The 15,374-nt window shown below is 46.8% G+C and overlaps 1 protein-coding gene across 3 annotated transcripts in view; it reads right to left on the reverse strand.

Moving 5' to 3' along the window:
- Nucleotides 1-1,481: 1,481 nt before the first annotated feature.
- LOC125275891 overlaps nt 1,482-15,374 on the reverse strand; it is a 28,658-nt gene continuing 14,765 nt past the window's right edge. For 2 of the 3 annotated variants that reach the window (XM_048203196.1, XM_048203197.1), the window contains 3 exons: nt 6,392-6,545; nt 3,926-4,113; nt 1,482-1,682 (listed from right to left, as the gene is read on the reverse strand). In XM_048203196.1, coding sequence (XP_048059153.1) covers nt 1,606-1,682; nt 3,926-4,113; nt 6,392-6,545 — 419 coding nt within the window. In that variant the 3' untranslated portion in view covers nt 1,482-1,605. Of the gene's footprint in view, nt 1,683-3,733; nt 3,790-3,925; nt 4,114-6,391; nt 6,546-15,374 lie in introns of all 3 variants that reach the window. The other variant, XR_007186530.1, reaches the window with a different exon arrangement.

Raw genomic sequence — 15,374 nt, forward strand, 5'->3', positions numbered from 1 at the left:
AGGAAATTATACTGACATTGAACCAGAATCTCTGTGGCCTTTTATAGTAGCACCGGCAGCACTTATAATTCTAGGTCTAGTTCAAGCTATAGCTGTGATTATCTGCTGCATCTCCTCAAGAAAAGTTCAGAAGGTGAGTTCTAAATATTGAACACTGTTGCTTTAAATGTCTTGATTTTAAACATCCTAGTTTTAAAGACATTTCAAAATGATGATGTTTTGACAGTATATACTGTATGACAGTAGAAATATGAGCTAGCTGAGATTTCAATGATATGTTTTGTTTTTATTCGATGGACATAAGCAAAAAGTCGAGATCTATAACAAATGTGAATTGTGACGTGAAATCTGTTTGTACTCAAGCTGAAGTTTTTATATAATCTACTGTATTTTCTTTAGGTAAGATGAGCAGAAATGCTTATAAAAGTGGAAAGAAGATGATGAAGAGAACTGAGCATGATCCTTCACACCTCGAGTCCAGTGTTTTCCTCAAGAGTTCAGTGCTGATGGATTTACAGACTGGACTGAACATTTTGTGGTTTATTGGTGCTGATTAGAAATGCTATTTCATTTGTTTTATTTGTCAGGGACTTACAGAATACATAATTATTACAGTGATTATTACGTTTCTAGCATGTTTTATGTTTGACAACAGTTCTTTTAACCCTTAAAGATGGAGTGTGTAGCTTTTCCATGTAGGAAGACACATCCTGACCACATTCCAGGATGACAATGTCAAGATTCATCAGGGTAAAAAATGGTTTAGAGAGCATGAAGAATCATTTTCAAACATGAATTTGCACCTCTGAGTCCTAAACTTATCCTCAGTTTAAGTTTTTGGGATGTGCTGGAGGAGACTTTACAGAGTGCTTGACTCTTGCATTGTCAATACAAGATCTTGACCAAAAATTGATGTACCTCCTGATGGAAATAACATCACAACATTTATTTTCATCAAGAGGTGCATCAATTTTTGATCAAGATCTTGTATTTAATTAGTTAGAGTAGGCTATCATTAGTTTTGTCCTGCTAATTATTATTTTATACCCCTTAAAAATAATTAGTAACTGCCAGATAACGATCACCTGCTTTTTCCCGTCATGGCTAATGTTAGGCGTGTTATCTTAACTAATAACATTTATTAATTAGCTTATAAAGCCCACATTTAACTTTACCGAAAAAACCTCAGTTATCCGTCAGATCCTGTAGGTCGGTCGACAGTTTGCTGAACAACTCATTTTGTCAGTCTGAAATAACACAGAAATCGAAAATTAATAGTTAGTTATATATCTTCAATCTCCCCTCGAAGCTCAGACAGTTCGCTCAGAGAAGCTGTCAATCACAACTGTCAATCATGACGACACGACCCCTTTCTATAGCATCAAATTGCTAGCTAAAATCAAACTTATCACAAAAACAAACAATTGAACATATATTAGCATTATAACAACCTTAAATGACCAAAACCATCTTTCAGAAAATTTTATTGGAAATGTAATTTATTTTTTTATTTTGACTGAAGTCCCGTTCGTTTACATGGAGAGGGTGAGGTTTATGACCTGTACTGCATCCAGCCACCAGGGGGCAATCAAAGAGCCCGCAGCTTCACTTCTCAGGACGTTTGAGGCACACCTGGACCGGCAACAAAGGCGGGAGCTTCTTCTGTTCATCTCCTGGAGAATCTGATTTTGTAAAGAAAGTTTTTTTTTTTCAAAAGTTTTAATTAAAAAAAAGGTAATTTCAATTGTAATCTTTACATATAAAACAAGAACTGAACTTTTTAATTATGAATAGTTTTTTTTTATATATATATTTATATACATATTTTATGCATTTTATTATATACACAATTTAAAATGTAAAATATTTTAAACATAAAATACAAATTCTAATTTTATATATATATATATATATATATATATATATATATATATAAACTTAATATTATTTTAGAGAAACAATGTTTATTATTTTAGAGTAAAATATTTCTGTTATTAAACTAAGTTTTAATCCCCTGGATCACGCTACAAACATGATCTTATAGAACATGATGCATTGCTGAGTCTGTTATCCCATAATTCCCACTTTTGGACACAGTGGCTGTGTTTTTTGTTTTGTTTACATAGCCTTTAACGGACATTAATATAAGACAAGACTGCAAAAACAGTTTATTGTCAAGCTGTTATATTCATATATTTATTGTCCAGCATTCCCAGTTTGTCTGATGCATGTCCTTAATTTAATTTCATATGTTGGTAGTAATTCTGTGTTTGTAATGCTAATACTTGAACTTCAAATAATTTCAACCCAAACTGACTGGGTTTCTAGAGAGCAAAGGTTTTGTGGAGAAAAAAAAAGTGGAAGACTTTAACACAAATTCTGTATGATAAACCATTAAAAGGATTTGATTATCACTATATAGTGTTTGTGTTGTCATCATTCAGGTTTTCAGCTAATTTCAGCTTTAATGTACTTTTTTTTAACAAAGCAGCTGATATTATCATAGAAACTGGACTGACGACTCGCTTTCACCACAAAATGTTGGAAGCGCAGGGCCGCTGCTGGACGCCGGTGTTGCAATGGATCGTTCTATTGGCTGTCGCTTCTTGTCAGTGTATATTCTTTGGTTGAGATAACTTGAGACAAAGAACATACACTGACAAGACTATAAACTGTATTAATTTATTTATATAAATTTAAAACATGCCATAAATCCCCTGAAAAGTGCACAAATGTATAGTAAAAATATCAATAAAGTAAGTAAAATTACATTTGCTAAAACAAACAAACAAACAAACAAAAAAAACATTATTTTGTTACAAAATCATATTTTATGACCCCAACAGTCAGAGTTTACTTCCTGAACAAAGAGCTTCACAAGGGTTAAGCTGTAATTATGGGAAGGCATTATATTTAATGTATCATTAATGTGAAAAACTCAGAAGAGCTGCTGAAATCACAGTTTCCAAACTGACTTCCGTACTAACTGTTATTTTAGTATCTTTGAGATGCTATTATTATTTTTGTTCATATTTATTTTTATATCTCCTGTTTTCATTCTAATTTTGTGTTTTTGTCACTTCTATTAATTATTTTAGTACTTTGAAGATTAAAAATGTTGCAATTGGAAACTAGCTGTAATAAAATAAGTTTTTAATATTTAATATATTTTAACTTTCTGGGATAAAAGAAGTCTCTTCTGCTCACCAAGGCTGAATTTAAAATACAGTAAAAATAGTGAAATATTTCAATTTAAAATAACTGTTGTGAATTCTATGTGAATATACAGTCAAACCAGAATGTATATAGACACCTTCAACATTTCACACATGATCACAATTTATTCATTCTAGTTTAGGTCAACCAATTATTAAGCAATGCTTCATTTTGTTCAGTCTACGGTGTAAAAAGGTCACATTAGCAATTAAAGAAAAACACTTAAGCAAAACAGGGTCAGGTCAAAGTGTTTGAATCATTTTTGGTTTGACTGTATAGTAAAATGTAATTTATTCCTGTGAATTTTCAGCATCGTTACTCCAGTCTTCAGTGTCACATGATCCTTCAGAAATCATTCTGATATGATGATTTGATGCTCAAGAAACATTTATGATTATTATCAGTGTTCAAAACAAAGTTCAAAAGAACAACATTTATTTAAAATAAACTCTTTTGTAACATTATAAATGTCTTTACTGTCACTTTTGATCAATTTAATGAATAAAAAAACTCTTACCAACCCCAAACTTTTGAACTTTCCTCTCATTCTGATCAGCATCAGTCAGATTCACTCTTAAAAATATGTAAAATATATGCGTTTTTTGTTCCACAAAGAAAAGTTCCTAAAGAAACACTTCTTTCTTACTGTAAATCAAAAGAACCTTTTTCTATCTATGGATGCCATTAAACTAAAAGCCTCTGCACTCACCTCCAGGGAAGAAGAGCCGATCATTACACTCCTCAGCATTACAGGAGCAGATGTAGAAGTCCTCCATCCCCTTCACCTTCTTCATCTCACACCTGGTGTTGTTGTAGTCCGTCAGATACTGACCGTGAAACTTCAGCGCTGGATTGTGACACACCGTCTCGATGAGCGTCTTCCCTTCACTCCTCCTCCTGAAACACAACATGGACATTAGGAGTCATCAGTTTCCACAAGAATATGAAGCATCAAAACTGTTTGATATTCAACTTTGTCATTGATAAATATAAAATAAAAAACATTATGCATTATAGAAACTAGTTGTCACCACATATGGGTTAGTCAATGATCACTGCTGAGAGAGTTATCTAGACATGTTCTTTTTTTTCTTTTTTCTTTTTTTTACACAATATTTACTTAAAATGGAAATAGTTATCCACAGACAGGGTTGCTAAGTGAGTTTATCTGTTTATCAGTCACCAATAATCATTCGTCTGGACTGGAACTATTTCCTGCAAGATTGCCTGGAAATTGGACGGAATTTCCCGTATCACAGTGAAGCCATTTCCTGATTAACGCTGTCGAAGTTGAGATATGGTCATTCAGACTGAAGGAACACACGGAGTTCACACTTGATATTGCAGAACAATTGTCTAGACTGAAATTATATTAAATAGAGCAAATGAAGCATCTGCTGCTTTCATAAATGCAAAGAGAGATCGAGGTGTATGTCAATACATATCTGTGTACTCTTAATCTAATATTATTAGTATTATCAATATAATTCCACGATGCATCATCATGGTTAATGAATATGGTAATCATTTAGTAGCATGATATATATATCTCATTGTATCATACAGTGTTATTTTAGATACTATTATAGTTTTTACTCTTTCCCTGCCAGTGTTTGTGTTTGTTGTTTTTTTTGTTGTTTTTTTGCCAGTCAGTCAGTTTCAGTTTCTAGTTTCATGCATTCTTTAAATGTTTTTATGTTCTCTCAGAAAAGTTTTGTGTAGCGTTCACCCAAGAAACCTTGCATTCACTCACAAAGAACTTTTGACTGGTTCATCTCTTATGGTTCTACCAATTTAGTTTACAACTTTAAACTAAAAATAATATTTTTGTTTGATATTTACAGCTGTTTGGGAAGTATTTTATGCTGCCAAAATCTCTTTTTTAACTTTACTCTAGGCTGTCAAAAGGCTTAAAGGGTTAGTTCACCCAAATATGTAAAAACCTGTCATTAATTACTCACCCTCATGCCGTTCCACACCCGTAAGACCTTCATTAATCTTCAGAACACAAATTAAGATTTTTGATGAAATCCGATGGCTCAGTGAGGTCTCTATTGAGAGCAAAGCCACCGAACCTCTCAAGATCCATAAAGGTATTAAAAATATATTTAAAACAGTTCATGTGAGTACAGTGGTTCTACCTTAATATTATAAAGCGATGAGAATACTTTTTGTGTGCCAAAAAGAACAAAATAACGACTTTTCATGTCTAGTGATGGCCGATTTCAAAACACTGCTTTGAAGCTTTTGTTTCTAATCAGCGGTTCAGATCATGTGTCAAACTGCTGAAATCACGTGACTTTGGTGCTCCGAACCACTGATTCATAAAATGTGTCTTTAGGACAGTGGTCTCAAACTCAATTCCTGGAGGGCCACAGCTCTGCACAGTTTTGCTCTAACCCTAATCAAACACACCTGATCCAGCTAATCAAGGTCTTCAGGATTACTAGAAACTTTCAAACAGGTGTGAGTTGGAGCTGGTTGGAGCTAAACTGTGCAGAGCTGTGGCCCTCCAGGAATTGAGTTTGAGACCACTGCTCTAATACATAACATAAGTAAGCTTGACCAGAGTTCTTGTGGGGGAGAAGAATTTCTTGAAGGTAGTAGAGTAGCACAGTTCTTAAGCACCGATGTCAGCGTCTCAGCCTTCAGAATATCTTAACCCAAAGTTGTGTCTGTGGAACAGAACTTTATACATGAAGACAATAGGGCTACAAACAATAGAACACTGTTAGGACCTCCCACAGGAGATCGATCTACCCTGCGATCTACTCTGAGCAATGCTGTTTCTTTGTCATTCACACCCATCAGTTTCTGTGGGCCATACATCTGTATTTTGACCAGTTTGAAATCCACCCTTCTGCTGGGATCAGTATAATCCTGATTTTTTGGATCAAAGGTATTCCAATCTTAGTACAAATTTTTGACACAAAATGATGATTTGATCCAGATGAAAACCAAGATTGGATTTTGTGATCTAATCTGATTTCAGAATCCTTTTTTTCTTTTGAACGACCCAGTTTCAGGATCCAATCCGATAGCCGAAACGCAATCAGATTTCTTTTGAACAACTGGCCCCTAGAGATTCAGAAGAGATCAGTATCTCCAGCTGTGCTCAGATTCATCATGATACAAAACACAGAGACATCAAACAGAAGGAGGAGTGTTGACGTACCAGGCACTGGCGCACACATCCTCTGTATCCTCGCAGATGGACGTGATGCTGCAGGAGGATTCGCAGACGCCGGTGGCGTTACACTCCGTAGATTCAAAGTCACAGAACTTACAGAGCTGAGGCAATCTGAACAGTTTATTTTTTGATGTATTCACTGCACAAACAGAGAGAGAGAGAGAGAGAGAGAGAGAGAGAGATTAAATGCCTATATGTACACAAATACACACCTATTCAGTGCTGATGACATGATAAATAAACTATATTATAGTAAGGTGACCAGATTTCTGAAATGGAAACCGGGGACATTTCCTATGTGAGTGGTCAAAATACCACCAATGTTACAACAGAGACACGGAGGCAGACGTAAAAGCAATGTAGGCAGGTTTATTGTCAAACAGCAGAGTAAATGGATATGGATGATTGAATAAACAGTTCTTGAAAGATGAAGAGAGCGTGATACTGTCCTTGTGATGTGTTGCAGATGCGAATGGAGTTCGGCGTTGGAGGATGATGGCGGAGACACTCACACACACAGGCAGGTAGGCACACGAGGAGAACAGGAGACGAAGGAGATGGAGGAGACGACTGGAACAGGTAAGTATGGCGTTTGGAGTCCTTAAGGTAAGCATACATGGGTTGTAGTGCAAACGAGACCGGACAGTGAGTGTGTGTGAGTGTGGTGGTTTTATAGTGGTGGTGATTGCAGTACTGATGAGTCACAGGTGGCGGTGATCAGTAGGCTGGTGATTGAGTGCGTGGGTAAGGGAGTGAGGTGGAACCTGACGTGTCTGTGACAGTACCCCCCCTCCCACGGCCCGCTCCTGAGGGCCGAGGACCCCGACGTCGTGGTGGTCGTCCTCTAGGGCGTGGGGCAGGTCTGTCCGGGTGGTTGGCGTGGAAAGTCTGTAACAGATTAGGATCAAGGATATCATTCTTGGGGACCCATGAGCGTTCCTCGGGGCCATAGCCCTCCCAGTCAACCAGGTATTCCAGTTGACCACCACGGCGCCGGGAATCCAGAATCTCGTGAACCACGTACGCAGTGCCATCATCCAGGATGAGTGGAAGGGGGGGCTCGACGGCTGCCACGTCAGGTTCTGTGGAGGGAAGAACAGAAGGGTGGTGAGGCTTTAGTAGTGATACGTGGAATGTGGGATGAATTCTACTGTACTGTGCTGGAAGTTGGAGACGGTAGGTGACGGGGTTGATCTGTCGGACAATGGTGAACGGGCCAATGAAGCGGGGACTCAGCTTCTTGCAGGGCAGACGCATCCTGATGTCCCTGGTGGACAGCCAGACCTTCTGCCCCGGTTGGTAGACTGGAGCGGCGGAGCGCCGAAGGTCGGCTGTCATTTTGCGTCTGCGCAGGGCTCTCTGCAGTTGGTGGTGAGCCGAGTCCCAAACCCTCTCGCTCTCCCGGAACCAGTAGTCGACTGCTGGAACGTTGGAGGGTTCCCCATCCCAGGGGAACAGTGGGGGTTGGTAACCGAGTATGCACTGAAACGGTGTTAATCCAGTTGTGGCTTGACGGAGGGAGTTTTGTGCGTACTCGGCCCAACCCAGGTACTGGTTCCAGGAGTTCTGGTGGCCGTGACAGAAGGTACGCAGGAAGCGGCCTATCTCCTGGATCCTCCGTTCCGTCTGCCCGTTCGACTGAGGATGGTATCCGGATGACAGGCTGACGGTCACACCCAGGAGGGAGAAGAACGCCTTCCAGACGTGGGAGATAAACTGGGGTCCTTTGTCGGAGACGATGTCTTCGGGTATTCCATAGTGACGAAAGACATGGTTGAACATCAGTTCTGCAGTGGTCATGGCGGTAGGTAGACCCTCCAGGGGGATCAGACGGCAGGATTTTGAGAAGCGATCTACCACCACCAGGATGCAAGTGTGAGACTCGGGGAGATCCGTGACGAAGTCCACTCCCAGGTGTGACCAGGGTCTCTCAGGAACGGGCAGAGGATTGAGCTTGCCGGTGGGAAGATGGCGTGGGCTCTTGGAGATGGCGCACTCCCTGCAGCCCTGCACGTACCTTCTGACATCGTTGGCCATGTTGGGCCACCAGAAGCGTTGTTTGAGCAAAGTGAAGAATGTGCGTTGTGCAGAAGTGGAGTGCATCGTGCCCATGTGACGTATTGCAAGCCTTGGGGGCAACCCGGCAGAGTGCGTGAGGAGGCATTGGAGGAGGGCATGGTTTCTTCAGACCACTGGATGGGGCCTACGAAGACTGACATTGGGAGAATGGTGTCCGGGGTTTCAGGTTTTTCGTCTGGGGCATGGAGACGAGACAGGGCATCAGCTTTTGTATTCTTTGAACCAGGGCGGTATGAGATGGAGAAATTGAATCTAGAGAAAAACATGGCCCAGCGAGCTTGGCAAGGGTTGAGTCTCTTGGCAGCCTTTAGATACTCAAGGTTCTTGTGATCAGTGAGAACTTGGAATGGGTGGTTAGCTCCCTCCAACCAATGCCTCCACTCTTCAAGGGCAAGCTTGACGGCCAGGAGTTCGCGGTCACCGATGTCATAGTTGACCTCCGCCGGGTTGAGCTTGCAGGAGAAGAAGGCACATGGATGGAGTCTACTTGGTGTCCCCTGCTGCTGAGAGAGGACCGCTCCCACTCCGGTGGTGGAGGCGTCCACTTCCACGACGAAAGGTAGGTCAGGGTTAGGGTGGACGAGGAGGGGAGCGGTGGTGAAGGCTCTCTTGAGGGTCTCAAAGGCGTTGGTGGCTTGCGGGGACCAGGACAGAGACTTGGGCTGGTGACGGAGCAGGTTGGTGAGTGGGCTGACGATTGTACTGTAGTTCTTGATGAAGCTACGGTAGAAATTGGAAAATCCGAGGAAGCGCTGGAGTTCTTTGATGGTTGTTGGAGTGGGCCAGGTCTGGATGGCGGACACCTTCCCCTCGTCCATCCGGATGCCACTGTGGTCAATCACGTACCCCAGGAACTGGACAGAGGGCTGGTGGAAAGAGCACTTTTCAGCTTTGAGGAAGAGATGGAATTGCCGTAAGCATTGGAGGACCTCCGCAACGTGGTGGCGATGTTCGGCCAAGCTCCGGGAGTAGATGAGAATGTCGTCTATATACACCAGCACGAACTTGTGGAGAAACTCCCGGAGCACCTCGTGTATGAAGTCCTGGAATACGGAGGGGGCGTTGACCAGACCATACGGCATCACAAGGTATTCGTAGTGGCCGGTGGGCGTGACGAAGGCGGTCTTCCACTCGTCCCCCTCACGTATCCGGATGAGGTTATACGCGCTGCGGAGGTCCAACTTGGTGAACACAGTGGCACCGCGGAGATGTTCCAGGGCCGCTGGGACGAGGGGAAGTGGGTAACGGAACTTGACTGTAATCTTGTTAAGGGCACGGTAATCTATGCAGGGCCGCAAGCCTCCGTCCTTCTTAGCCACAAAAAAGAAACTTGAAGCAGCAGGGGAAGTAGACGGGCGGATGTAACCTTGACTAAGGGCCTCTTTGATGTATTCCTCCATGGCCTTCTCCTCCGGTAGAGACAGGGGGTAGATGCGTCCCTTGGGCACTGGCTCACCTGGTAACAGATCGATGGCACAGTCCCATGGCTGGTGTGGAGGTAGTTTGGAGGCGCGTTGCGGGCAGAAGACGTCACTGAAGGGGGCGTAGTCCGGGGGAACATCCACGGAGCGCTTCTCTACGGGGCTTTCGATGGACGTGGCATTGATGGAGAGAGTCTTGGAGAGAGGAGAGTTCGGAACAGGAAGCTCAGGGAAGCAGTCGAGGAAGCAGTGGTCGCCCCACTTCAGGACTTCGCCCGTGCGCCAGGAGATGGTGGGATTGTGTAGCTCAAGCCAGGGGCGCCCTAGAACCACGTCAGCGGTGGACTCCTCCAGAACCAGCAGATGAATATTTTCAGTATGAAGAACTCCCACACGAAGTTGAAGTGGTCCCACACAGTGACGGATGGTCCTACGGCTCAGGGGTTTGCCCGTGATGGGGCGAATACAGCCCCATCACAGCCCCATCACAGATCCGTGTTGTCACGAATACAGCTCCTCCGGTGCATCCTCTGGGCCACCGGAGGGAGCCCTCCCCGGAATACTGATTCGCACCCATCTGGACTCCATCTCCCATCAGCCCGCATTCCTGGGACTGATCACATTACACCTGCGCCATATCACACCACACTATTTAAGACGCACACACACACACACAGCTTCGCGAAGTCTTGATTTGCTTTTAGTGGTCATTTCTGAGCGTTTATTTTGTGGACTGATATCTCGTTACGACTTCGACTGTTTATCTCTGCTGAACCCTTGCTGCCCACCCTGAACTGTGCCTGTTTACTGACTCTGAGCTATCTTGCCACCTGCCTCGATCCCTGCCTGTGACACGACCCTGCATCTAGCCGCCAGCCTCGACCTCCTGCCTGTCCCTGATTACGATATTGTCTTGCTCCTGCCTGTGTACGTCTGTCTCCCAAATAAAGCTGGAAATGGATCCGCTCCCTCCTGACTCCTCATTACAGAAGACTTCGCCGCCAAGTGATCCAGCAGCACTGGCCCAGATATCCACCGAGTTAACCGCTCAAGCCAGCCAGCTCGCCATGCACCATCACCAGCTCTCACGTCTTACCTCGCTCACCGAGGAGTTGGTGAAAACGCTTCAAGGCCTCCGGCTCAATCCTCCCAAATCCCCAGGAATGCAGGCCGCTGCAGCCGCCGCACCGCCTCAAACCCCTCCAGCCGTCCCGAATCCTCGTCTGGCCCTCCCTGAAAAGTTCGACGGGACACCAACTAAATGTAAGGGGTTCCTGTTACAATGTTCTTTATACGTAAACCAACAGCCATCCATGTACCCCACGGATATTAGTCGCATTTCGTTTGTTTGCTCGCTGCTGACGGGGAAGGCTTTGGATTGGGCCACCGCCATTTGGCGCGATGACGGATCGGCATTTCCCTCATTCACAAACTTTCTACAGCGGTTCAGAGAAGTGTTTGAGCACACCGAGGGGGGTCAGAGCCCGGGTGATCAACTGCTTTCATTAACTCAGGGCAAAGCCACCGCGGCTGAATATGCACTACAATTCTGCACGCTGGCTGCACAAACCAATTGGGTAGAGGATACCCTGAAACTGTTATTTCGCCGGGGCTTAACAGTGGATTTACAAGCTGAACTGGCATGCAGAGACAACGGCAGCACACTGAACTCTTTCATTGATCTGGCAATACACATTGACAATCTGCTGCGCACTCGACGACCTGGTCGCATCCCCGGGGCCAGCAACGTAGTGCCAGAACCCATGCAGCTCGGTGTAACGAGGTTCGTAGATGTGGGAAGAAGGAGGCGGGAACCGGCGAACGTTCAACAAAACTTTAATACCAAAATAAACAAAGAACAAAACGAAAGTAATGCCGGCAGACCCTCGCGGACGTCTGCCGGCCACACAAACATAATAAAACATAAAATAAAGTCCAGGCCTGGTCCTCTCTCGTCCTTCACTGATGTCGCTCCTCCTTTTATGCCTCCGGAGCTCCTCCGTGAGAGACTCGAGGCCGGCGCGCCTCGCAGGTGATGCTCATTATCACTCGCGTCACCGGCCTCGCGCCGTTCCCTCACGGCTCTCGCCCGCCCTGCTCGTCACATACCCCCATCGCCCCTCGCAGGCCGGGGGGTACTCCCGAGACTGCGCTCTACTCCCCCCCGGGGCCTGTCTCGGCGGTCGCAGCACCTGGGGGTAAGGACAGACGAGACGAGAGAAAGGAGACGGAAGCAAGGGGAGCGACAGAACGAGAGAGGGGAGAGAGGAAAAAGAGAGAAAAAAAAAATTCTTGGTCCGGTTCCCAGACACACTGCCGCTCGGTCCTCAGCCAGCCGGGAGGCTCTTCCTCGCGGTGCCATGCGGTGGCACTGGACGCACGGTGGACGGCCCGATGCTCGACCGCCTCCTGGCGGCCGGCGATGGCTCCTCCGGCTGAGGGCAGCCGGCAGCGAGTCCCCCGTCCCCTGCTCCTCCCCTTCATGGCGGATGGCAGCAGGCTCCGGCCCACGGCAGACGGCGGCGACTCCTCCGCTCCCTCCAGGTCCAGGACGGCAGCCACCCCACCTCGTCCCAGGAGCACGGCATCCGGGTCTCCGTCCCACCTTTCACAAGGCTCCAGCACCACCGCCTCGGGCAGCCTCTCGCGGTCTACACACACTCCCGCGCTGCCGAACTCCGCAGCACCGCGATCCCCCTCAGCAGCGAGGGCTCTTCGACAGCATGTCCCTCCTTCCTCCCGGGTTTCGGCACCAATGTAACGAGGTTCGTAGATGTGGGAAGAAGGAGGTGGGAACCGGCGAACGTTCAACAAAACTTTAATACCAAAATAAACAAAGAACAAAACGAAAGTAATGCCGGCAGACCCTCGCGGATGTCTGCCGGCCACACAAACATAATAAAACATAAAATAAAGTCCAGGCCTGGTCCTCTCTCGTCCTTCACTGATGTCGCTCCTCCTTTTATGCCTCCGGAGCTCCTCCGTGAGAGACTCGAGGCCGGCGCGCCTCGCAGGTGATGCTCATTATCACTCGCGTCACCGGCCTCGCGCCGTTCCCTCACGGCTCTCGCCCGCCCTGCTCGTCACATACCCCCATCGCCCCTCGCAGGCCGGGGGGTACTCCCGAGACTGCGCTCTACTCCCCCCCGGGGCCTGTCTCGGCGGTCGCAGCACCTGGGGGTAAGGACAGACGAGACGAGAGAAAGGAGACGGAAGCAAGGGGAGCGACAGAACGAGAGAGGGGAGAGAGGAAAAAGAGAGAAAAAAAAAATTCTTGGTCTGGTTCCCAGACACACTGCCGCTCGGTCCTCAGCCAGCCGGGAGGCTCTTCCTCGTGGTGCCATGCGGTGGCACTGGACGCACGGTGGACGGCCCGATGCTCGACCGCCTCCTGGCGGCCGGCGATGGCTCCTCCGGCTGAGGGCAGCCGGCAGCGAGTCCCCCGTCCCCTGCTCCTCCCCTTCATGGCGGATGGCAGCAGGCTCCGGCCCACGGCGGACGGCGGCGACTCCTCCGCTCCCTCCAGGTCCAGGACGGCAGCCACCCCACCTCGTCCCAGGAGCACGGCATCCGGGTCTCCGTCCCACCTTTCACAAGGCTCCAGCACCATCGCCTCGGGCAGCCTCTCGCGGTCTACACACACTCCCACGCTGCCCGAACTCCGCAGCACCGCGATCCCCCTCAGCAGCGAGGGCTCTTCGACAGCATGTCCCTCCTTCCTCCCGGGTTTCGGCACCAATGTAACGAGGTTCGTAGATGTGGGAAGAAGGAGGCGGGAACCGGCGAACGTTCAACAAAACTTTAATACCAAAATAAACAAAGAACAAAACGAAAGTAATGCCGGCAGACCCTCGCGGATGTCTGCCGGCCACACAAACATAATAAAACATAAAATAAAGTCCAGGCCTGGTCCTCTCTCGTCCTTCACTGATGTCGCTCCTCCTTTTATGCCTCCGGAGCTCCTCCGTGAGAGACTCGAGGCCGGCGCGCCTCGCAGGTGATGCTCATTATCACTCGCGTCACCGGCCTCGCGCCGTTCCCTCACGGCTCTCGCCCGCCCTGCTCGTCACACTCGGCTATACACCTATTCAACCAGAGGAGAGAGAGAGAAGACGTCAGCTGCACCTATGCTTCTACTGCGGTCAACCTGGGCACATCAAGAATAACTGTCCGGTCCGACCACCACTTCCTAGCTCCAGAGCGGTGAGTTCTCTTCCACTCCCCACCTATTCATTCAACTGTCTGAAAATTCCTGCGCAACTCCTTGTTAAAGACCAAAGTATCACCACTCATGCTCTTCTGGACTCAGGGGCGGCGGGTAACTTCATGTCTGCCACTTTTGCCAAAGAACACAACATCCCACTAACCGACTGCCATTCCTCATTAACAGTGGAGGCGCTAGATGGGAAGCCCATCGGAGAGGGGAGAATCACACACATCACCCTCGAACTCAAATTACGAATCGGAATCCTTCATCAAGAATCCATCTGCTTCTATGTAATTCATGCACCTCAAATTTCCATCATCCTTGGTCTGCCCTGGCTGCGCTCACACAACCCACACGTGTCATGGAAGGAGGGGGAAATACTACATTGGGGAGAACATTGCCGCACACATTGTCTACAATCAGTTTATCCGGTGCCACTACGGTCCATGGAGGTCAACACGGAGAGCCCGAACATTCCCGCCGAATATTCCGACCTCGCAGTAGCTTTTAGCAAGGAAAGATCCACCGAACTCCCTCCTCACAGGCCCGGTGACTGCGCCATCGATCTTCTACCTGGCACAACACCTCCCAAGGGTCGAATCTTTCCTCTCTCTCAACCAGAAACCACAGCTATGAAAACCTACATTGAGGAGGAGCTAGCCAAGAGATTCATCCGACCGTCCACTTCACCAGCGTCCGCCGGGTTCTTCTTCGTTAAAAAGAAGGACGGGGGTCTGAGGCATTGCATCGACTACAGGGGACTGAACGACATCACAGTAAAATTTCGCTATCCGCTTCCTCTGGTACCGGCAGCACTCGAACAGTTAAGACAGGCCAAGTATTTCACCAAGCTAGACCTCCGGTGCGCCTATAATCTCATCCGCATCCGGGAAGGGGACGAATGGAAAACGGCCTTTTCAACAACCACTGGCCACTACAAGACCCTCGTGATGCCGTTCGGACTGTCCAATAGTCCGGCTGTGTTCCAGTCTTATATCAACGACGTGTTCAGAGACATGCTAAACAGATGGGTCGTCGTATACATCGACAACATCTTGATATACTCTAGTTCCCTTGAAGAACACATCCAGCATGTGAGAACCGTGTTACAGAGACTGATCAAACATCGATTGTATGCCAAGGCCGAAAAATGCGAGTTTCACCAGACGTCCACAGCGTTCCTGGGGTATGTCATCAGCAGAGATGGGGTAGCTATGGACGACTGCAAAGTAAGGGCGGTGTTGGATTGGCCCAAACCACA

Source organism: Megalobrama amblycephala, linkage group LG9 (assembly GCF_018812025.1).
Source record: "Megalobrama amblycephala isolate DHTTF-2021 linkage group LG9, ASM1881202v1, whole genome shotgun sequence".
NCBI classification, from domain to species: Eukaryota; Metazoa; Chordata; class Actinopteri; order Cypriniformes; family Xenocyprididae; genus Megalobrama; species Megalobrama amblycephala.